We start from the raw sequence: 22,860 nt of genomic DNA on the forward strand, positions 1-22,860 counted from the left end.
GCGGCCGCCGGGCCGCGCCGCGCCGGGGGCGAGAGGAGCGGGCTCCGGCTGGGCCCCGGGGACGGTGGGCAGCGACCGCCGGGCAGGGCTGAGGCGAGCGGGGGAGGGAGCGAAGCGGCACCGGCCTTGGCGGAGAAGGAGGAAGTGGGGGAGCGGAGCGGGCGCCGGGCCGGGAGGAGGGACCGGGGTGGGGGCGAGCCCGGCGGGGAGCCCAGGTAAGGCCCGCGGGAGAGGGGGAGGAGCAGGCGGAGGCCGGGGAAGGCCCGAGCGGGGGAGCCCCCGCCATGGCGGGGGCCGGTGCGAGGAACCGGTGAACGGCGGCGGCCGCCCCCCTCTCTCTCCGGTCCATGGTGCTGCCCCCCTGCCCCATGGCGGAGTTCGTGGTGCCGCGGCACAGCGCGGTGATGGAGCGGCTCCGCCGGCGTATCGAGCTCTGCCGGCGGCACCACAGCGCCTGCGAGTCCCGCTACGATGCCGTGTCTCCGGAGCGCCTGGAGCTGGAGCGCCAGCAAACCTTCGCCCTGCACCAGCGCTGCCTGCAGGCCAAGGCCAAGCGGGCCGGCAAGCACCGGCAGCCTCCCCCGGCGCCGCCGCCGCCCGCTCCCCCTCCGCCGGCCGCCGCCGTCGCGGGAAGCGCCGACAGGACCGGAGCCAACGGCCTGGACGCCGAGACGGCGAGCGGCGAGCAGCACGGCCGCAGCAGCACGTTGATCGCGGTAAGGGGCCGGCCCGTTCCCGGTCGGGGGCTGGGGGTGGAAGGAGCCGGCGGTCGGTGCGGTCGTGCCCGGCTGGCACCGTGACCTCCCCTCTGGAGCTGGCACCGGATGGGGGAAGGAGAAGAAGCTCTCAGGGTTGGTGCGATGGCGTGTGGTGGGAGGGCTGAGGTCGCTGTCGCTTTGCAGAGTGCTGGTGTCTCTGCCCCGTTACGGCTTTACAGCTGGTAAGGGATGTTTTATTTTCTCGCACGGTTTCGTGCTGGAAGAGCCCGTGAAAACCGCTGCCGTGCTGAGGCAGATGTAGGGGCTGGGCGCCCGGGAGGCTCACGGTCATGTAGAGGAGCGGTCGTGAATTACGTTTCTGGGTAATTCACATAAAATATCCCCGTGGAAAGTGTCGGGGGAGCGTTAACGCTGTGGTGGCTTCGGATGGCTTTTGTTGTTTGTGCCTCTAATTTAGGTTGTCAGGGTTTAGAGGGGTCGATGAGGAGGTGATGGTTACCGCGGGGGAATTTTTAAGACAGTTTGTCAATTCTGGTGCATATTGGAAGGAGTTTCAGTGGAAAAGCAGCTGCTTGTTTGCCACTCACTCCAGTGGGTGTGAACACTATGGGAATCCCACTCCACCCATTAAAAACTGGCTTAGCTCAAAATCTTAATGTTTCTCTGGCTTCTCTAGCATTTCTGGTTGTCAGGATATATTCATGCAGCCCTGTTTGTATATCAAGATAGCTGTTGCTTAACTTACTCGGAGACCTTTAAAGATACTGCTATGCACTAATGTGTCAGTAATGTAGGTTAGTAGGATAACCTCTTAAAGGCTGCCTATCTTAATTCCTGTCTGTCTTAAAACCAGGTATTTCTAAATGGTGGCCTGCGTGAAAACGATACAGCACTGTTCAGAGTGCCTTTAACAGGGGATACTGGATTAACCCAAGACATTTCCAGTTTTATATAGAGATTTAATCACATTTTTAAGATGGTCTGTGTGGTTGATCAGGTTAGAAGGGAAGAAGGATGTAATTCTCTGCTGCCTTGGACCTCATTTAATTACAGATCTTAAAATAGAGTCATAATAGAACTTACTGTATACTTGAGTACAGCTGGACACAATGTGGAACACTGAAATGTGGGGCAAAGTCATTTTTAATGTAACTAGCACTAGGAAGCATATGTGCAGTTTGTAGTATTTACAAGATAAACTGAGGCTCTTACTCAGCTGGATTGTTTCTATTCTTGCTGACAGACAGGAGAATCTAGGACTTGGTGACTTTTCTGAAGACTAAGATGTGTGACACAATTAGAGCACTTCAGATGGTTGTTGAAGAAGGGTACTTAAGGGAGAAAACCTTGTGCATCCCTGACAGTCATTCTGTAAAATTGGGTAGCAGTTGTTTAGTAGAGTGATCTTGAATGTAAACCTGTGTCAGGACAAAAATGACTCAAACTTGTATTTTATTATCTAAAGACTGGGTGGGATTTCTATTTCCTGCCTGGCCTCTAAGGCGTTTCACATATGGGGCTCTATCCATTAATAGTGTGTATTTTTGTTACAGAGCTCTTTAGCACGTTAAATCCTGTTGCTTAAACTGCCACCACACATCTTCATATTGATCTTCTAAAAGAAAGAAGTCTTTAATTAATTGGTGTTGTTTCTTCTAAATTGCTGTGGATGTGGATTTGATCTAATTAGCATCCATTATAATGAGGACTCTCAGCAGCAGTGAGGTTCTGAAATACACTGTACATCTGGGGAAGCCCTTCTTGTACAGGAAGCTGCTGCCAGTGGCCAATTTACACAACAGAAGAGGGTTTTAGTGTATGAATGACTCTTCCTTGTGCTGGCCTGCTGTTTCCTTCCTAGGTTATATGACTGTAAGCTTAATTGCAGCTGCTGATTCATCACCTCGTTACTAGGGTATAAAGTTGGTTTGCTTAGTAATTGGAGTTTTGAAAAAAACAATACCCAAGAAAAACCCCTCTGCTGCTAGTTTCATTCCTTTGGTGTGAAATGCCCCTCTCTAGGTTGGTATTTTACCTTTAGTGATCATGTAGCTGTTATCAAGACCAAGCGTGTGCTCTGTACAGCAAGGACTTGGGTTTGCTTTACAATATTCAATAAACTTTGGATTACACAAAAATTACCTTGTTTTAAAAGGACTCTGTCCAGCATATTTTAAGAGTGCTGCTAGATCAGTGAAACATGCTTCATCACTGCTGTTATGGTCCAGAGAGCTCTCTGAAAGCTGTATGTGAATTTTCTCTTGGAAACTGGTACTTTTGTGTTGAAAGTTAATGATCCTTCAAAGAGAAAGCGACTCGTGAAGGTGGAGGGTTTGTGATCTTGCATCTGAGGGCTTGTGAATAGCAGGACGTGAAGCTGCACTGCCACGAGTGTGTGTGGGCTATGTGTGTGCTCCCAGGTGCTGTACTTCAGAGCATCTTCTGCAAATTCAAAATACTCACGGGGAGCAACATAGCACCACCACTTCCTTCTTCAAGTCTTGTATGATTTTTTTCGTTTTTATTAGCCTCCTTTAAAAAAAAAAAAAGCCCAGACTACTATTCAATGGGAAATACAAACATTGACATTTACTTCACATTTCTGATGTTTCAAATGGTGCTGTTAAGATTATGTTCAGAGTAGGTGATGTTTAGTGTTTGGATAATGTACTGTCTGTTGTGTTACTCATTTGGGAGAAAGGACAGTTGGGAAGAGACAGGACTTGTCCCCTAGAACGTTTTTTCCTCTTTGCCAGCTTCTGAATGGAGAAAGTTCGTTCTGAAAGCACTGTCTGGATTCTCTGCAGTAGGATTGGCTTCATTGTCTTTCTCTGATAGGCTATCACAGAGCTGAACAGAAAGTGTCTCGTTGACACAGGAATGAGGAGAATGGCAAGATCTGAATTTTCATCTCCACTCCTTGTTTTATGATGTGGTCTCATGGAAGGAGAACTGCTCCCTGTTTCTCACTGCTTTGTTGGGGTTTTTTTTTTCCCCACCTGAGAGCAGTTGTGCAGATGGTTTGCTTTGTCTAGGATTGCCACAAAACCACAAAGAGTATTTCTGGAATGGGTAGAGAAGGTCTAATCAGCCTTGGGGATGCTGTGTGTTGTAGCTGAAGAGCAGACCAGCATTTCTCTGGGAGCAAGAGATGCTGTTCCATTAGTAATAGGTAAGTTCTAATTTAAGCAAAGGCACCAAGTTGAAAAGTTTAAAAATGAATGTAGGGAGAGCGATGCAATGTTTCTTGGTTGAAAAGACCTAAAGTAAGAAATGAAAGGGAATAGGTTGCCTGGATTGTTCTGAAGAGCATTAATAGCATTCTGCTAACGAAGCTCAGGTTGGTACAGTAACAATTCAGAAGACCTCCTTTTTGTGTAAGCTGTGGTATTAGGGGTGTTAAGTTATGAAATTATGTTTTACCACAAAAATAGCAAATCATTTCCATGTTATTTATACATAACTACAGCACAGTGTAGTCTTGCCACCACTGTTTGTTTTTGCTGACAAGTCTGATAGTTTGTTGCCCAACAACTCAGACAGGTTTTTCTTTGTCTCCTTTTAATTCTTTGTGAGGTATTGTTGTATGTTTGAAACGTTTCCCGTACTAGATTAGTTAGATATGCAGAGATGCTTCCTAAATGGTAAGGATCTGGGAGTGACTGATCTGCTGCTCCTGCTGTTTAAGTTCAAGTGAGGTGGAGGATCCGGCATCGCAGCTGAAGGCACAGCAGTTTTTTTTTGATTCAGCAGAACAATTCCTGTAGCAGAAGCTGCCCCTTGTGACTAATGCAGGCTTGGGATATTTATAGACCTGCATATCCACAGCCCTTCTTCACTCCAGCAGGCAGTCACCCAAATACAAAAGTCTTCTGGAATTAAAGTAAAAGTCCAAATTAAAAACTAGTTCAGCAGTTTGGTTCTGACAACCCAGTGGAATGCAGAAACACATTGGGTAATAAAACACTTTCCTTGCAGGGGTGTGCAGCTTTGGAAGCTGTGGGTAGGTACACAGTAAACAAGGAGTTCTTCCTATGTCGTGTAGTCAAAATGTTATGTTTTCTATCCAAAAATCATGTGCTATGGTTTCTGGTATTTGCGCTGTTGTTCCAGCTTAAGGTTTCCATCTTTGTTGCTCCTGTCCTTGGCCAGACAGGAGAGGGGAATCTGTGTCTCTAGAGGACCGACTGTAAGCTCTGTGCTGCAATACTGCTGCTTCCATGGCAGAAAGCTGGATATATTCTATTATGGTTTCCCTTTCTAGGTGAGAATGCTGGTATCTAGCTAGGAGGCATATTGGTACTAGATTCTGTTCTGTTTCTAGCATCTCTTACTATGTTTGTAGCGTCTCTTCTTTGAAAATGACCAGCTTTGTGTTTCTCTTGCTGATATTTCATCACAAATTCTTGCAGACCTGAGACTGAAAGGGTAAACTTACTCCAAACAGAGCACACACAATAAAACCCCTCTACTGAATCCTGTAAGAATATATTAATCTCTGCAACAGATGCTTTAAAAAAACTGGAGAAGAAAGTTACATGGAGCCTATAAGGCACAGTGTAAGAAAAAGGTGTTTCTGAAGTTTTGTTTCTGCCATGTTCAGCAGGTTCTTATTTTTTTTCCAAAAAAAATAAAAGTAACTTGTATACAGTTCCTATTATATATATATACACTTACTGTCTTCAATTACAGGACTCAAAGTATAACAAATAACTGTAGTTTAATTGACTGTCTTCAGTTTAAAACTTCTGCACTGGGAAGGGTTTCCTGCTTTGAGTGAACAGTATGAACAAAACTTTCGTGCTTGTAAATTCTAACTCATTGAAATGTCATTGGTTTCGGATTATTATCTAAAACTGGTTTCAGGTATTGGGTGTTTCAGACTGATATTTTGATTCCTGGAATAATCTTTTTCTATTAACCTTCCCCCCCCCCCCCCCCCCCCCCCCAAAAAAAAAAACCCAGGACAACTTAGTGACACAGCTCTGATCAGCATGAATTCATGCCCCTTTCCCACCCAGGCAGGAAGAGAGCCCTGCATGGGACTCAGAAGTTTTGAACTCTGCCAGTGCTAAGAGAAAAGCTCTAGATGAAGTTTTAAAGCTTTTTGGTTTCTTCTTGTTGAGCTTCCCTCATAGTTTGTGGACAGTTTATGAAGTCTTGCTCCTGCAGTAAGACCGCAGTGTGGCTGAGCATCACTGTGGTAGAACTGGTGGGTTTAAGACAGAGATTGAATATAACTTATCAAAATTATTTGTGCTGTCTGTTTTCTGATGGAAGCCTTGTTGTTTGACTGGACTTATATCCATTCCTGGCATCGCTGTCCTGTGTCCTAGTCTGGTATAGTGTGTATGTACTGTGAATTGTATGAGCAGAAGCTGCTTGTGTTGTGATGGATCACACCAGGGTTTTATCAGTTATGGAGGCCTCATATGAGGAATCCATAGTTGCAGCCTGACTGGCACGTGTGTTTAATAAGTGCATTTATCATCATGTTCAGCATTGCCTTATTTTGCTCATGTGAATAGAGGCAGCCTTGATGATGTGATGTGGAGGAAGTGCGGCCTATGGCCCTTCAGTGCCTCCTTGAGAAGCACAAGTCCTGTCTTGGGCAAAAGGAATGAGGCCTGCTTACATCCCACCTTTGCACTGTTCCTTTATCAGTTTAAATACTTTGGATAAATGCTTTAGGGATAATAGTTTTAGGCAAGGCTAAATAAGAGTGATTTTGGAGGTTTATCTCCAACTGGGAGTTGGACTCGATGATCCTTATGTGGGTCCCTTCCAACTCCATATAATCTGAGATTCGGTGATCTTTTGTTGGGGAGTTGAGTAGGCTGAGAAAATGGAAATACATGTCTGTATCTGATCTTGTGACAATGGAAAGGATTGGCTCATGTATTATAAAAGTGATTGATTCTGCTAAGGAAACCATGGCCAGCATGCCAGAGGGCCATTGTGCCTTACAGAATGATAGTTCTGCCAAAACCAGCACATAGTGGAAAGTTAAAGCTGAAGAAGTTTTCTTAGCGAGCAGCAAACAATCCTTACTTCATCAGTGCTTCTTTTTTTTCCTCTTTTTTTCTTGTTTCTTTCATTTTTGCAGAAGAGAACAGGTTTTTCTTGCCTCGAGAGCTCTGTTTTGGGGTAGCTTGATATGTAGATAGCTTGTAGTCTGACATGTCTCACATGCTCATTACTCGTCCTTTCCCTCTCCCTTCCCAAATCAGGTTATTTGGATAGAGACAGACAATTTGGAGAAGAGGGAACTTAATATTTTTTTTTCTGTTGGGAAATCGAGAGCTGAGATAGTATGCAAGAAAGAAATGCATGTAAGGAAGGAATTTCACAAGAGAAAGTTGCGTTATTTGCAGAGTATTTTCACTGATGTCTGTGGTGTGAGAATTTCAGGTTCTGTTACTCAAAATTAAACATGCATAAATAGAAAACATGAGGATATATTTCTAATGGCAGAGGAAAAGCAACCTGTAACTTTTAACTCCAACAAATTTGTATAGCACTGTCTTGAGAGAGGAAAGGAGATAGAAAATGGAACGGTATTACTAGTTAGCTGGCTGTGTTGTAGGTAGCTAACTATAGTAGCACAAATCTCAGTGTAGACTTACTGCCGCAACATCCAGGTATGCTTTTGGCTCTTTTTAATGTGAAAACTGAACAAAAATGCAAGTGCTGTTGGTGAATACCTTCTAAAACTCAGCAGTTAAGTATCCTGGTTATAAACTGGGCTCAGTCTTTTCTGATATGGATAGAGAGAAGCAGATTTTCTTGTTTCCTCGGCATCGTTGGCTGTCATGTACAGGTAGGGTATCTTTCAAATAATCTTAGATTTAGCTGAGGTGAAGCAAGGCTGGAAGCAAATTTTACTTCATTAGTGAATTTATTATTCTTTTTGACAAAAGAGTATAGTTTTAAGAGAACTTGGTCAAGATCTCACCTGAGTGTTGTGACTGTTAAAATCCATGTAGATGTGAAAGCTCTTAAGTGGTTTTATTGACAGAAAGAACCTGTGATGGATATTAGAGGTCTGTATCTTTCAGTAGACTTCAGTAAGTGTAGCTTTTAAGCATGGCTAATTTAATCTTAGCAATATTTGCAGCTAACTAGTCTAATTCTGTAGTACGGTAGCAAAGACCTGAGGACAGATTAACTTCTGGAATATTTCTCCAGCAACCCAGCAGGTTTTGCAGCCTGTGTGCAGTTACAGCAGTGGCCCCGATGGGCATGTATTCTGTTTTACTGTAGAAATTAGCTTCAGCTATGAGAAGAATATGTTCAGTGTTCAAAACTGTTATTCTTTGTGTGTCAGTTTTCGGGGAGTGTGTTTTTTTTCCTAATGAGTTAGAATTAAGGAGGATCTGTTCCCAGACTTTGAGTGATTGACTCATCATATGACCTTGGGCAAGTTACTCATCCACCTTGAGCTTCAGTTTTCCCAGTTGGAGTATTAAGTAAACAAAGGGGGGAACTTGCTGAAAGCCAAATGTTGTGACTGAGTTGAGGCTTCCTTGCTTACTGTGGTTTTGCCTTTAACAGGCAATAATAATTTCCATTATTCTTTCAAGTTAGCATTTGAAAAATTCACTCTAGATTTGCTACTCCAAGCTGTAGACCTAATGTTCAAATTAAGAAGTTCCATCCTACTCTCCAAATGTACACCTCAACTCATCTTACTAGGTCTGCTGCTGATTTTTCTCTTCTCCTGCTATTTTCATGACCTGTCCAGAAGATCATAGTCTCCTGGGAAGCTGCAGTTTATCCCTCAGATAAAAATAAGAATATGCTGCTACTTATGCAAGCATTAAACAAATAGTGCTTTGTGTTTGGGTGGGTTTTTTTCCTGAAGATCAGCTAACTGTAGACTGCTTAAAAAAAAAAATTCAACAATTAACTGTGAACCAGTCCTTCTGTCCTTAAATCAAAGAATGCTGTTGCCCAGGCAAGTGCTGTAAAATTCTTCTGATAATTTATGCTGGCTCTACATCCAACTTCTTGCTTGAGTGCTGAGATCTTGAGGTTTCCCCGTTTGTTCCTGGCTGAGACGGTTTTCCCCAGGGGTTACTGGACTGCACCGTGGAGACTGTAATATTAAAATAAGCAGACTTGTCTTGAGGTTTGTGTGATGAGCTGCTGCTCAGCCATCAGGCAGAACTGCTGTTCAGTGAACCATGCTTCAGCTGAGTGGCTTTTTGTGCAGATTCTCCTCATGTGTCCTGCTGAGATGTACAAAGGTGCCTCGTACAGGTCAGGGGAGCTGATGAGAGCTTCCTTTCCCTCACTGCTCTGTTTGAGCAGGGAATCTGCCCCACAGCTTTGGCTCTGCTGGTGTAGTGATTCCAGCCCAAGCAGAGCACAACTTTTTATTTTCCAGAATGCACCTGAGGGAAGGAGAATCTTGTAGTTGTCTTTGATGTGTGCGTTAATTTCGTCTTCAGCTGTTCTTAAGGGCACTAGAAAGAACTTTAAATTCTATTCTATTTAAATTGCTACCAGGAAAGAGAAGTTGAACAAAGGCTCTCAAAGCTCTGGTTGTAAAGCTGTTGCTATACTCTCCGATTGCTTCTAGGTGGCACTACAAGAAAAAGAATGTGTCCTTTCACTAGCTACGATAAGCCAACTGTTTGAGCTGGTTGGTGCTCCGGTGGTCAGAGAGCAGCAGCTGGCAGATGCTCTAGGAGAAAGAAGAAAAGGAATGAACTTGCTCTGCTGTGCTAGCAGTGAAACAGTGGTCGCTTAGTGACAGACTGGTTTTGCTTCAGTGCCAAAATTGCAGTTGGGTGCAAAATCCATATACATAGTTCTTCTCTAAAAATTATAATCACAAGAGAAATGATTCTCTCTTTCTCCGAATATTTCGATGTGAGATTGCTTTATAAAGCAGTCTTACAGAATGGGTGTTCTGTATGTACGTGGGCCAGATGAAATAAGTGATTTATTCTCATCTAAAATTTGCACCTTAACGTTCTTCAATATTTTTTGTTTTAAAAAAATCATAATATAATCCAGTTCACAGCTATTTCTTAGGTATTTTTGTTGTTCTCTAAGTATATGGCAGCTTTTGGTTTTGTTTGAAGGAAGGGGCTCTGTTTGACACGGTACATAGTTTTGATAGTTTACCCTAAGATCATTTTAAGGAAGTCATCTGGTGGGATGGCTTGTAAAACAAATCTTATCAAAGCAAAGATGTAACATTTTTAAAAGAATTTTTTTCCTAATGCTTTTTATTTGGAGCTCCACAATGTTCTAGTAAGAAAGAAAAATCCTAATTTATGAAACATAAAAGTAAATAACTAAAACCTTCTTTTTTTTTTTTTTCAGCAGCTTCATGAGACTGTGAAAAGAAAGCTTGATAGTGCTGCTTCCCCTCAGAATGGAGACCAGCAGAATGGCTATGGTGATGTATTTTCTGTGTCCAAGAAACTGCGTCGTGATGATGGTCTTGGTGGAGTGAGTGGTTCTTCCAATGGAATGCCCCCTGTGTCTCCACTCCATCATCTTGACAAGAAATCTGGCAGTGGAGATACCTTACAGCTTAATGGAAAACATCCCATGGGGCTAGATGGCATCAGCAAGAAGTGTCTTCCAGATTCCAGTCTGCAGATGAATGGAGGTGGTGATGCTGATGACTCATTTCCTCTGAGTTTGAATAAAGAGCTGAAGCAGGAGCCTGTAGATGATCTTCCATGTATGATCGCTGGAGCAGGGGGTTCTATATCTCAGAATAACTTGATGCCTGATCTTAATCTTAATGAGCAGGAATGGAAGGAACTTATTGAGGAGCTCAATAGATCGGTGCCCGATGAAGACATGAAGGATCTCTTTAATGAAGACTTTGAAGAGAAAAAAGATGCAGATTCTTCAAATTCAGCTGCACAGACCCCATTGCCACAAGATATTAACATAAAGACTGAGTTTTCCCCAGCACCCTTTGAACAGGAACAGATGGGGTCTCCCCAGGTTAGATCCACTTCTTCGGGTCCAGCATTTATTGGTGCTGCCTCTGTACCTGTAAGTGCCGCTTCCCCGGCGGTTGGTAGTTCTCAGGCTTTGTTTCAGCCTTCCAATCAGTCAATGACTGAAAATCCTAATCAGCCCATGATGCAGGCATCAAACCACTCTCAGAACGTCCAGAGGCCTCTCCCCAATGTGTTGTTACCTGGGAAGGGTGCAGGAAGTGCCAAAGAAATGTCTTCTGCTCATCAACTTCAGCAGATTGCTGCCAAGCAGAAGAGAGACCAGATGTTGCAGAACCAGCAACAAGCTTCACAAGTCCACCAAACGAATCAGATGTCTACGTGGCAACAGTCTGGGCCTTCTCATAGTCCACTGGCAGTCCCATATTCCATGGAAAATCCCACCAGCCCATCGGTTTACCAGTCAGACTTCAACAATCAGAAACTCATGATGCCTAATATGGGAAATAAAAGCTCACCAAGAGCTGGAGGCAATTACCATGTGAACATTTTGGGTCATCAGCAAAACAGCTTGAACCAGAACCCTGTGAACAGTCAAGGCTCTATGCTAGACTATGGGAACACCAAACCTCTTTCACATTACAAAGCAGAATGTGAACAGGGGGTTACAGTACCTGGTCAGAACAAGACTCCCATGTTGGCATACATACAACAGCGCCAGCAGGCACCACTGTCTCACGTGAGTGATGACCAAAATGGGATGATCCTCTTGAAACCCAAGTCTGGAAACATTGCATACAGACTGCCGCACAGTCAGGTGAATGTTCTGGGGTTTGTTACCTTTGTTCAGTAGTTTTAAGGTTTTGCAAGAGGCTGTTAGATATTTAAGACAAGTCTGACACAAGTACAGACTAAAAACAAGGTAAAGAAATCAAAGCTGCTCTGAGAACAGCAATACCAGGTAATCAGTACAAAACGGTTACTGCATGATTTTAAAGAAGAAAATTGTGATATGCAGTAAGCTGAGACAGGAATCAAGAACTTGCTTTTTCAGCTGGGGACAGTTTTTAATGCTTGGTGCTAGGTCATGTGGCAGTGTGATTTCCAGCTTAATACACTGTGTGGGCATCAAATTATGTCACTTCATAGAAGCTTCTACTTACAAAGATAAATAGATGCTTTGTAAACTTTTGCCTAAAATAACTCGTATGAATCTGTGGTGTTAAACAGTGTTCTCAAAGAAGCTTTGATTTCTTTACCTTGTTTTTAGTCTGTACTTGTGGCAGAGTTGGCTTCCTATAAAAAGACATGCCTTTGGTTGCTGCTTTTTCTGAAGAGAGATGGAAGTGGGGGCTGCATTCCTCATTTCTTGGGTGTTCTTGGGGCTTTTCAAATGTAAGAATTTGTTATTGGTGAAGTCTCCAGGGACTGGGGAAGCATGGGATAGGAGGGAAAATTTCAAGAATGAATAATAGTAACATTTGTCTGCTTGAAGCAATGTGCTTCAGGTTTTTCTGTAAAGGAAAATTCCAGATGGTGCTTCTTTGCAGTATTATCTATAACTGATACTACAGGTAATGCTGCAGGTGAAAATTTATGTAGTAGATGGAGGTATTGTTTGGATTCTGTAACCTGCCTGCAATGCACATACTAGAGGTTTGTTGAGAGAAAAGGTCTTTGTTATAAAGATTAAAGCTCCCCTAGCAAAAGCTGTTGGAGATCCACCTCTAGCCATATATTATCTCAACAAAACAAAAAGCCTCTGAAAAAGTTCTGATTACTCTGTGATAAAGACCACACCAATGTACAAAGAAAAATCTGAGAGCAACGTGTGCTTCACAAGGCACAAAAAAGCTTCATCTCTTCAGCAGAGGTAACAGTCTATCAACGTTTTGATGGAGGAAGGGGAAAGGTAGAGATCATGGGGTGTGTCCATCTCCCCTTCACTAAACAAACCCCCATGAGGGTGGCCTTGTGTCTGCACTGCCACAATTCCACTGAAGTAACAGAAGTACTGATGAATGCTTCTGCAGAGTTCCCCCAAAGCTTGCACACAGAACAACTTAGCACAGCATTGCTTGTGTTTGGCTTGTGATTTCTTACGAAACTTCAAAGGGTGAGAACCAACAACTGAGCACATAAATTGAAAGTCGTATTTGTGTAACTAAATATGAGGCTGAACTGTGCTTAAAATTATAAAAATTGTCAAAATTCAAATGGATTTGCTGGTACAAAGAGCAGAGTATCAAATCTTGATTATAAACATTCCCTGTTATTTTTGCTTATCCCAAGTTCCAATGTCCAAAAAAAGTAGACTTAGGAAAAATTAATAACAAAAGGCTTGTCTGTTTATTTCTGTGGAATATGATGAGTGTTGGATTTCTGGGAAAGTATGTTAAGACTTGTTTTATTTAATGGTAGGTGCCTTCTCCTTCACCTGCAAATAAATACTCTGATACTGAAAAAAAAAGGAACATTAGGTGCAGAGACATAACACTTGCTGGATTAAATATTGACAGAAGAGGCAGAGTTTAAATAACTGTTTTGTAGAATGAAAATTTTAAAAGGTGGTGTTTGAAAATCTGCTCCCAGAGTTAACGGAGGCTGATGTGTTTGAAGAGCTGTTGGTAATTGGTGCCATTCCTCTGGCTGAGCAGAAGGACACTGAGCTATACTCACCTGCTTGAGCTGGACTTCAGGACTGAAGTTAAAGCCTCTGTTCCTGAATGGTCTGGAGCTTCTGACCTTAATGCCAAATTCTCACTTCTCTGTCTGGCACTTTATAGATGTTTGGACTTTTTGCTGTCATGAATTAGCTGAAGTGGAAACTGTCTGACACTTTGCCTTTTCTGTTAGAAGATTCACAAGTGAAGAAGCTATTGCATAAATATAACAAAATATGAGGAACTGATCTTATTTTTATTAAATAGTAAGTGCACAGATGAGCAGTAATTGGCAGTTCTGTTTTCCAGAGATGTGTTCCGATTCCCTTCCCAGTGAAGCTTTTGTTTAGAAAGTCTCTTTTATCTTGTAAAATGATAAAAACAGTACAAATTGTGGTCATCACCATAAAAGTGCCTGTTCGCATTTGTGTAACTACATGCAGCTTGTAAGTTCCAGAGGGCTAACCTCTTCCTGTTCTTCAATATTCTGCAGGATCAAAACCCTTCTCCTAATGTTCCTCGTGTTCCCGTTTCTGTCCCGGGCCCTGGTGTGGGTGCCCAGGCTCCCAATGTCTCCATGGCAGGTAACCACAGCAACTCACCTTATCTCAGCAATCAGCAGCAAGCAGCAGTGATGAAGCAACACCAAATGCTGATGGACCAGCAAAAGCAGAGGGAGCAGCAGCAGAAGCACTTGCTCATGGAGCAACAGAAGCAGCAATTCCTAATGGAGCAGAGGCAGCAACATCTTCTGGCTGAGCAGGTGAGAGGGGCCCACAGTCTTTTTTTTTTTCTTCTGTGCACTGATTTTCTTTGGACTGAAACAGCATTTGAGATCTTGTTGAATAGTTTATCACATTACAAAACAGGGAATATAAGCTTCAAGGTGCTTTGGTATATAATTGGTGGTTTATGTTTCTATAAATGCACCCCAAACACAAAGCACTCGAGTGTCAAGGCTTATTCTTTCCTATTGTTACAAGGTGCTGTGGTGAATGAAAAGAATAATCCAGGTAGAATTGAGTAGCATGAAAATGCAAGACAATATAATACCTGCATGGAGAGAAGGTATCATACCAGCAACAGAGTAATTCTTTACGAAAGAAGAAAGGCAAATGAAATCAGAGCAAAAATACAATACAAGGTTGGGATACCATTGATGGGTTTTTTCTAAAGCTTTACAAAGGGAAGTAATGAGCAAGGGACTCTGTAAGCTCATTGTGCCTTCTGTGTTTCTTCCCTGTGAGGTCCACAGCAGTTCGTGTGTCAAATTTTAAGACATTTTTCACTTGTTTATTTGGGAAAATAATTAGACCTCTGCATCCAACTTGCATCTTACCCTGCCAAAGGAATTTAACTCTGCTGTCTATCAGCCTGTTGAAAGCTGCTTTAGTCTCTCTCAGGGAAATGGGTCCTTAAGTGATTTTTTATTTTTCCCTAAGCTTTAACATTTTTACAAGTATTTCTAGCTGAGAATCAGCCCAAAGGGCCTAATTCCCATCATTTGTGCTTTTTTGCATTTGTGAGAATCCTTGCAGGCATGTTCCAGGCACTGGCACTGTGCATACAGGGAAATTATCAGTATCTGGTGTGGAAGAAGGGGAAGATAAATTTTCAGAGATGATTTATGAGATCTGGGGAGAATCTGGTATTCAGGTCTTCTGGAAAGTAATGATCTGTGCTGCTAAAAAGTTTTGTCTTTGAACATGATGTGAGGGGGAGGGCAGAGCCATGGAAAATGTTGTCTTTGAGGATAATGTGAGGGAAAAAAGAACAACAGTGGTTGGGAGGGTGGGTAGGAAAATAAAATGCCTTTTTCCTTGAGAATTAAAAAAAATAAAATTAAATGCTCTGGAGTCCTTCAACTAAAAACAGTTGGGAATGTGTAATTTCTTTCATTTTCAGCGCTGTTAGAAGGTGATAAATCTCAGTGTTCTCAGCTCTAAAGTTGGGAGCTGTTACCCTGCTAGGTTTTTCACTGTAATAATAGATTGGAAAATAGAGGTAGTGAGAAGAAGGTCAGGTAATGGTTGTGTGTGTAACACAACTTTTACTGCAGCAGCTGTTCATCAGGAGCTTTATTTAAGAAGGAAATGATACAGTGTCCTATAAACTGAAAATATTTGAGATCTTGGTTGAGGAGCCCACTTTGAAGAGAAGAGGGTAGTAGAATCTGCAGTATCATGGTGCTACAGTTGTACCAAGAACTAGTGAGTGGGTTTTTGGATCACTTAAAGACTTATGTTAAAATTCAGAACTAGATTGAGGTGACAGCAGAGTCCTTTCAGTTCTTGACCCAGTGTAGATAAAACATAAGAATGTGGTTGGTGATGTGTTAGAGAAAATTGTATGAACATTGGTAAAAGTAAAAATGAAATCTGGGGTAAGGGGATATCATGGTGAAAATAAATACACTGTCAAAGACTAAAGATAAAGAATGCCCAGATCTTCAGTAGAACAGTGTTTCTCTGTATGATTTCTGTAATCTGTAAACCTTATAGAAATACAGAGTTTTTTAGTATATTACTCCATTTTTGATGCCATGTATATAATATCAAATGTCAAAATTACTAATTATTACTCTCCAAAAATGTTAACAGGCAGGTCCTGTTTGAAAGAAGGTGGGGAGAAATGTGGGGTGTTGGCATCCTGCTTGTACTTCTGCAGCTCTGATGAATGGTGGTGACTGGAGCTCTTAAAGCTCTGGCTCAGTAGGTTTTCTTAGTTAAGTGATGGACCTAATTGATGTCAGACCTCTGAACAGTCAGGGTGGTACATTGATGGGGTGATGAGAGTAGCATATTTCAAATAATACTGAAATTTTTTTTCCTTGAGTGTTTGCTTCTGCTTAGCCAGCTCATGGTGCTGTAGTAAACACCAGTATTAACAAAATATTTTATTCCTGTGCTAAACATGTTAACTACAACTAACTTACACATCTTTGTATAGTGAACTGGGACTTTGATCACAGATAAGGAGCAGCTTAGCTTTGGAGCTGAACAGACTTAGATTTCACATGGCCTTGTGCTGGCAGTTGAGCTGGAACTTGTTAACGTTCTAACCTGGTATTTGTTCCTTTGAATACACATCCACTACTGGATGTAGTTTTACAGAAATATCTCTGTACCAATTGATCTCAGCTCAGCAGGAGAGTTACAGTTTCAGGTAGCTTCAGTGCCATTCCCTGCTACTCTAAAGGTTTTGTTTCTTTCGATTTGGTATTCTGCATCTTCTTTCTATTGTGGATTTTTAATTGTGGGTTTTAGTGGGGCTTTTTTGTTGTTTGTTGTTTTCCCTGAACCAAGTTCTGCAGGTCTTGGTTTCTCTCAGAACTGTGGCATCTCTCCTTGGCTTCTATGGTCAGCCTCTTTCAGGTTTGACTGGTCCTACAAGCAGCAGGTCCTTTCTGTCAAGCAACCTGCCCTCTTCATTCCTCTGCATGTCTCAACAGCTTCCTTGTTGTAGACATCTCAGAAGGATGGTAGTAATGTGTGTCTCCCTGTTCGTTCCACTGCACTAGTGCCTCCGTCAGAGGCTTGTGTCTTTTCCTTCCAAGAGCACTGGGGCAATCTCCGTCCCCTTCTGTGCTCTGGGTAACTTCTCAGATAGGTAGGTAGTCATGCATTGTATTGCTACTTCGTTATCTCAGAATTTCAGGCTGGTTGAAGACATCTGTGGAAGAAGAGATGAAGAAGAGATCTGATGTTTCAGACTGTATAAACAGCCTGTTGGCTGTTATGCTGTTGAGATATTTGAGTGTGCTATTAGTGAGTGTAGATAACACTCTTGACATTCCCTTCAAGGCTTTAGATTTCATGTTGCTCAAAAGTTTCCTTACAGAGCATTGGCTTGTTTAATCATAGACCAGGAAGGCTTTTAAAAGGGCAAGGTTATTTTCAATCATTAGTAGTGTTTCTTTCAGTTGAATGGTGCATTGTTAAGAAACTGATTTTGAACAATGATTACAAAACTTATATAGCTTCTGCTATGAACTTACTTCTGCACATACAACCTGTGGCATGTAAGAATTTTGGTTGTGCTGGGTTTTTTCATCATTGAAAACAAGGACTTGAAAATACTTACATGGCCAGATTTTATTTTTCTGTGTAACACTGATGTTTATGACTTGTACTTTAATTTGTGGAGAGGGGTCTAAAATAAATCTGGGGGTCAAGAGCAAAACAGTTTGTGTGAATTATTTTTATCCACACCTGCTTTTGCTCTTTTTGTCCCTGTGTGTTCATAGAGTATTGCTAAAAATCCCTGTGGTTTATGTTACCAATTAAAAGACTAACATCTCAGATTTTCAGTGTTTGAGAGGCTTCAGACATGCATTGCAATAACTCCTGTTATTCTAGCTGCTGTTCTGTTGTCTTTGAGATCCTAGTCTTGTCCATCTTCAGATTAAACTAATTGTGTTTGAACCTTGATGGCAAAGGTCTGAAAAGACTTGAGGCTGCAGAAGCCCCTTTAATTACCAGTTCCACATAAAAGTATGCAGGTAGCTTGTCTTTACCCAAGATAGTCACCCTTGGAAAAAAGCTTGACTTAATTTCTAATTCTGTTGCTTTGGACCTTTCCCAGGAGAAGCAGCGGCAGCAGCAAGAGCAACAGCTGCAGCGGCATCTGACCCGACCACCTCCCCAGTACCAGGATCAAACACAGAATCCGTACCAGCAGCAGGTTGGGCAGTTCACAGGTCAGTAAACTGGCAATTGAAATACTGGCAGGAAAAAAATAACAGGAGTGAAAAACAAGGTGTCTTCAAGTTTCCTGGATTGGATAGCTTTTAATTAATTCATTACAACATCTTCCTGCGTCACTGTGCCTTCAAGCTTTTAGATTTGTTTTCTGATTCAGTTGCAAATTAATAGCTTCCTCTGTCACAGATATTTGGGACAACTTAAACTTCTGATTCTTAATATTTCTTTGGAAATGGGTAAAATTCTTAAGTACTTTCATTGTTCTAAAGGCCTTTTCATGCTACTCCATCCCTGTATGGTTGTGAATTCTGTTTAACTTTCATATAATGGGATTCAGTTTTTTTCTGAAGCCTAACATCACTGCTGCTTATATTTTTCTTTAGTGAGGGCCTGTGATAGATAAGTGATGTATTATTTCTCTCATCTACTAGAATGAGTTTAAAATTCTCCAATATTTTTATCCCTGCTACCTTTACAAGGGAATGCAGTTCTCATCATTACATGTTAAGTGTCCTGTGAGGGGTGTTTTTTATAGGAAAGGCAGCTTGATCTGTCACCAGTGTATTAACACTGATAAATAGATGATGTTTTTACCATTAGGGTGGAATCGCTTCATGAATGTGGAAAAACTAGAGAACATAGAAACTGATCTCCTTACCTGAAAAATCCTTACTTAACAGGGCAAGGAGAAGCCACTTCCCTTTTCTCATAAACCTAGAGTACAAAAAAGCGTTTATTCCCTTTGTTTTATTTCCTTCCTCTCTGTGTTCCCACAGAAGTAAATACTGAAGGGAAAAAGATGCAAATAGAAATGTGATACCTTCATTCTGCCAGTGTGTGTCTGTGGTGCCCAGTAGAGCTACGATGGGGTTTTGTTACTTAACAGAGAAAACTTGATACCAACACAGAAGGACTGTGTGTTAACACAGTGATCAGTGCAATATCTGAAGGATGCTCCTGAAACCTTTTTCTCCTGCCACTTTTCTACAGAAGTACAGTATTACACCTATTAGAAATAGAGTATTTTTTGCCATAATGAATGTTTGGCATTATTAAAACGACTTTTTCCTTGTTACAATGATTGTAACTAATTTTGCATCTTAAATCCTGGTGTGTATACTGCCTCTCCACTGTAATGTTCCACTAAAGCTCTTCCCACACCCAACCCACACCCCTGTAACATCGGTACTTTTGTGGTGTGTTTTCTTGATAATAATTCAATATAATTTGAATTCTGTTTCAATATATTTGCATAAAAGCTGAATTAACAATAATGGAGAGCAAATATTCCTCAGCTATCTTAAAATATGAAAAAATTATGCAGGTTTTTGGTTTGAAAGTAGAGAAAATACTAGTGTAGGTATGTTTCCTTTGGTCAGCAGTGAGAAGTGTGGGGAGTATTATATGTATTACACTTCAAAGTGGTTTTTTTTTTTTTGCTATAAGTAGGGGCCTGGTTCTTCTACAGGAAGAATCATTTTTACTCAGTTTTCAAGAACAAAAGACTCTTTTGTTTGTTTGCTGCAGCATTGCAGATTAACATAGTGAGTATTTCATAGTGAGTAGAAACCCAAGAAGATACTCGACCAAAGAAAAATTCTTAAAGTTACATAAAATAGAAGAAATTTCTGGAATTGGGAAGACGTAGGACTGAAAACCCTACAGTTGTGTGACATGAGATACACAGTGTATGCACAGAGAAACTGACAATATGTGTGTGCAGTAAATGATTTGGTTTTTTGTAACAGCCTAGCAAGTTGTTCATCACTTCAAAGAAGTGTGCATACCTTTGGCCACAAAGAGATACAAGTCTTACCTTCAAAGTCTTAATTTTTTTTAAAAATTGATGATGCTGAGCTCATAGAAGTGGTATTCAGATCTTTTAGGACACTGTCATGTGTGTGGCTGAGATCAAGGAGGAGGTGCTAACTGAAGCAATAGTTGCCACTCTTTAATTAAAAAGTGCTGCTCCCTGTGTGCTGGATGCATAGGCTCCTTTATAGGAAGGCAGCTGGATTATAGTGTCTACAAACGTAGCTGGGCTCTGGTTGAACCAAGGTATTTAATATACAAAATGTTTCTTTGTATTTCAGGGTCATCTTCAGCTATGCCTGGGGTCAGTAATTTAGGACAGTCCAGTTCCAGTAGTCCACGGATGTTTCCTCAGACCCAGAACATGATTCAGATGGGACCCGGACACAGTTCTGTTCCCCCACTCCAGTCTGGCTCCAGTCAGCAGGATCGGGGGGTGACTCAGTATACCAATATGCAAAACATTCAGCGAGGGGGATTGTACAACTTGGCGCCTGGTATGACCCAGATGGTTCCCCAGCACGCAACTCAAAGTGCCAATGGACAGCCACCGATGCAGAGACAAGGCAGCTTGGGCCAGGGTGCTGCCGTTCCTGCTGGGTATGGGCAGAACACTTTAGCAAACTCAAGTATTTCTCAGCAGCACAATAAGAGTGCACTGAATCCAACCTTGTCTAAGCCACAGATGGCAAGAGTACCAGCTGCTATGGGAGCTCAGAATCCATCTTGGCAACACCAAGGTATCCCTAATATTAACAACCAGACACAGGCAAACAGTGGCTTAGGACCGTTTACTGCCAGCTCCTCTTTCCACATGCAGCAGACACATCTGAAGATGGCCAACCAACAGTTTGCCCAAGGAATGCCTCAGGTAAGCCTAAGCACCAGCAGACCCATGACCTCTATGAACGCTGCCGTCTCCGGGCAGATGTTGTCGTCATCTTTAGGTGCGCAGCAGCGGACAAACCCACCTACACAACAGCAGGTACCCTCGCAGCAAGTATTGCCTGGCATGAACCAGACTGTTCCAGATCTGAATGCTTTCAACCAGAATCCAAATCAGCAAATGCCCAACAGAGGTAATCTGCACTGTAGTCAAGGGTACCCCGTGAGGACAACCAGTCAAGAGCTGCCTTTTGCCTACAGCGGCCAGTCAGGCAATAATGGACTTCAGAACTTAACTGGTGACACAGATCTGATAGACTCTTTGCTGAAAAACAGGACTTCAGAGGAGTGGATGAATGATTTGGATGAGTTGTTAGGAACTCATTAAAATGGGGGTGGGGGGCTCTACTTTTTTATAATTATTTCATGGAATATAAACAACACTTGGACCAAAAAACCTGTGGCATTGAGGAGACTTGTAGGCATTAGAGGTAAATGGTTGGGAAAGGGACTGGAGCTGCTTCTCAATGAGGAGTGGGCGCAGCAGGCAGGTCTGCGGGAACAGTGCGCTTTACCTTGGTGTCTCTGAGGAGTCACACACTTGAACAGGTCAAAAAGATTTTAAAATTGTGTGTGTCCTAGCCAGCCTTTCAGAAATCTCACTTGCAGTGTTCTAAAATTATTTTTTTTTAATTATTTAAAAATAAAAAAAATTCCACAGAAATAGTGCAGAAAGAAAGCAAATAGTTGCACAAATTGTGTTTAGGGCTTAGTCTCCTGCAGCGATTACTTGCAATCATTATTTGTTCATAGCTTGACATGCTGTTATAGTACTGTCCATCAAACTTCTGACTTTGTATTTGAGAAGAGGCTGTATGCACCTGAGTATGCTTGCAAAACATTTTGAATTGTTTCTTTTTCCCCATTGCTGAAGCATGTGCCTGTACTCTCAATAAGCAAGTGATACTTCACAGTAAATATTTCTAGATGCTGGTGATAGATGAAAGAAAGTATTAAAACCTGGCCAGTTAGTCTAGGTAGTCGTCTTAATAGATTGTAGTCTTTTAAGCTGCAGTTTGCACTCTGTTGTAGAGAGGCACAGTTCTTGGCTTATACCTTGCTGTGTTTAAAGGGGGAATTTCTTATGGGAGAACTTTTAAACTGTAGTAGGTTTAACATGAATTGTAAAGCCATTTACTTTGCACCTGTTTCTTCATAACTTATTTCCAAAGGTAGTTGTATTTAAATGAAGGCTTTGCTTCATGACAGCTCATCTAGTTTTCTGTGTTGTGAAAAGTAAAACTAACTTTGGAGATGGGTTCATTCCCCAAAGTTAGCACTGATGAAATGAGCACAAGACTTTGTCACTTCAGGATAAAAACAGATCTGGCTGAGAGGTGAAAAGTCCTTATCAGCAATAATAGCACAGGCAGCCTGGGAGAATACTTGTATCAGGGTTGCTCCACTATGGAAGTTTCCCCCTTTAAATACCTTTTATTTGTTTTTAAATACTGGGTTACAAGTTTGATAATCTTTCTATAGACTGGTGGATTTACTTCTTTATCCCTTGGAGTGGATGCTGGTTCTTCAGCTCAGCCCAAGGGGACCTCTTATATGTTGAGGTCAGTCCCAGAAAGGACGAAAACCACAATGGGAACTGTCAGTGTTCCAAAGTCCTTACTTTCTACCAAAAAAAAAAATCCCTATCCATCAACAAACCACCTTGCCTTAACCTTTATTTTAAAATGAAAATAAAGTTGAAAGCTTTTGTTTTAAATGCACAAATACCTCTTCCCTTTTAAATCCACTTTTTTTGAAAACTCCTTGTAAACTTTCTAACCAAACCCAGCATTGTGATTTAAAAGCAATTTCCTTCAACACCAACTGGCTTCTTCAGGAGTTTTCTGCACTGCAGAGGTGCATGGTGAGAGAGGGTTTTTTCCAGAGTGGGTGAAGGGAAGTGAAGGATAACATTGATTTCAAAGAAGGAAAATGTTTTACTGTATCTGCAGCTCCTTTATGAGACAATTTGCACTTTTAAAAACTGCTTTTTTAACACTAATACTTTAACCCTTTCCAAATATGCATGGAACATGGTTTGTCCAGCACACTTACCTGGTGTGGATGAATTACGCTCTGTTGAACA

General features: G+C 41.9%; 1 protein-coding gene across 1 annotated transcript; it reads left to right on the plus strand.

Annotated features, from left to right (window-relative positions):
- Nucleotides 1-347: 347 nt before the first annotated feature.
- MAML1 (mastermind like transcriptional coactivator 1) lies at nt 348-21,158 on the plus strand (the record flags this gene model as incomplete). The annotated part of the gene is made up of 5 exons (XM_084268930.1): nt 348-716; nt 10,056-11,468; nt 13,808-14,077; nt 17,899-18,013; nt 20,111-21,158. The coding sequence occupies 5 exons, from the start codon at nt 348-350 to the stop codon at nt 21,100-21,102; spliced, it is 3,159 nt and encodes a 1,052-aa protein (XP_084125056.1). The 3' UTR covers nt 21,103-21,158.
- Between the last annotated feature and the right edge of the window lie 1,702 nt (nt 21,159-22,860).

This window comes from Gallinula chloropus (assembly GCF_964237585.1).
Source record: "Gallinula chloropus genome assembly, chromosome: 10".
NCBI classification, from domain to species: Eukaryota; Metazoa; Chordata; class Aves; order Gruiformes; family Rallidae; genus Gallinula; species Gallinula chloropus.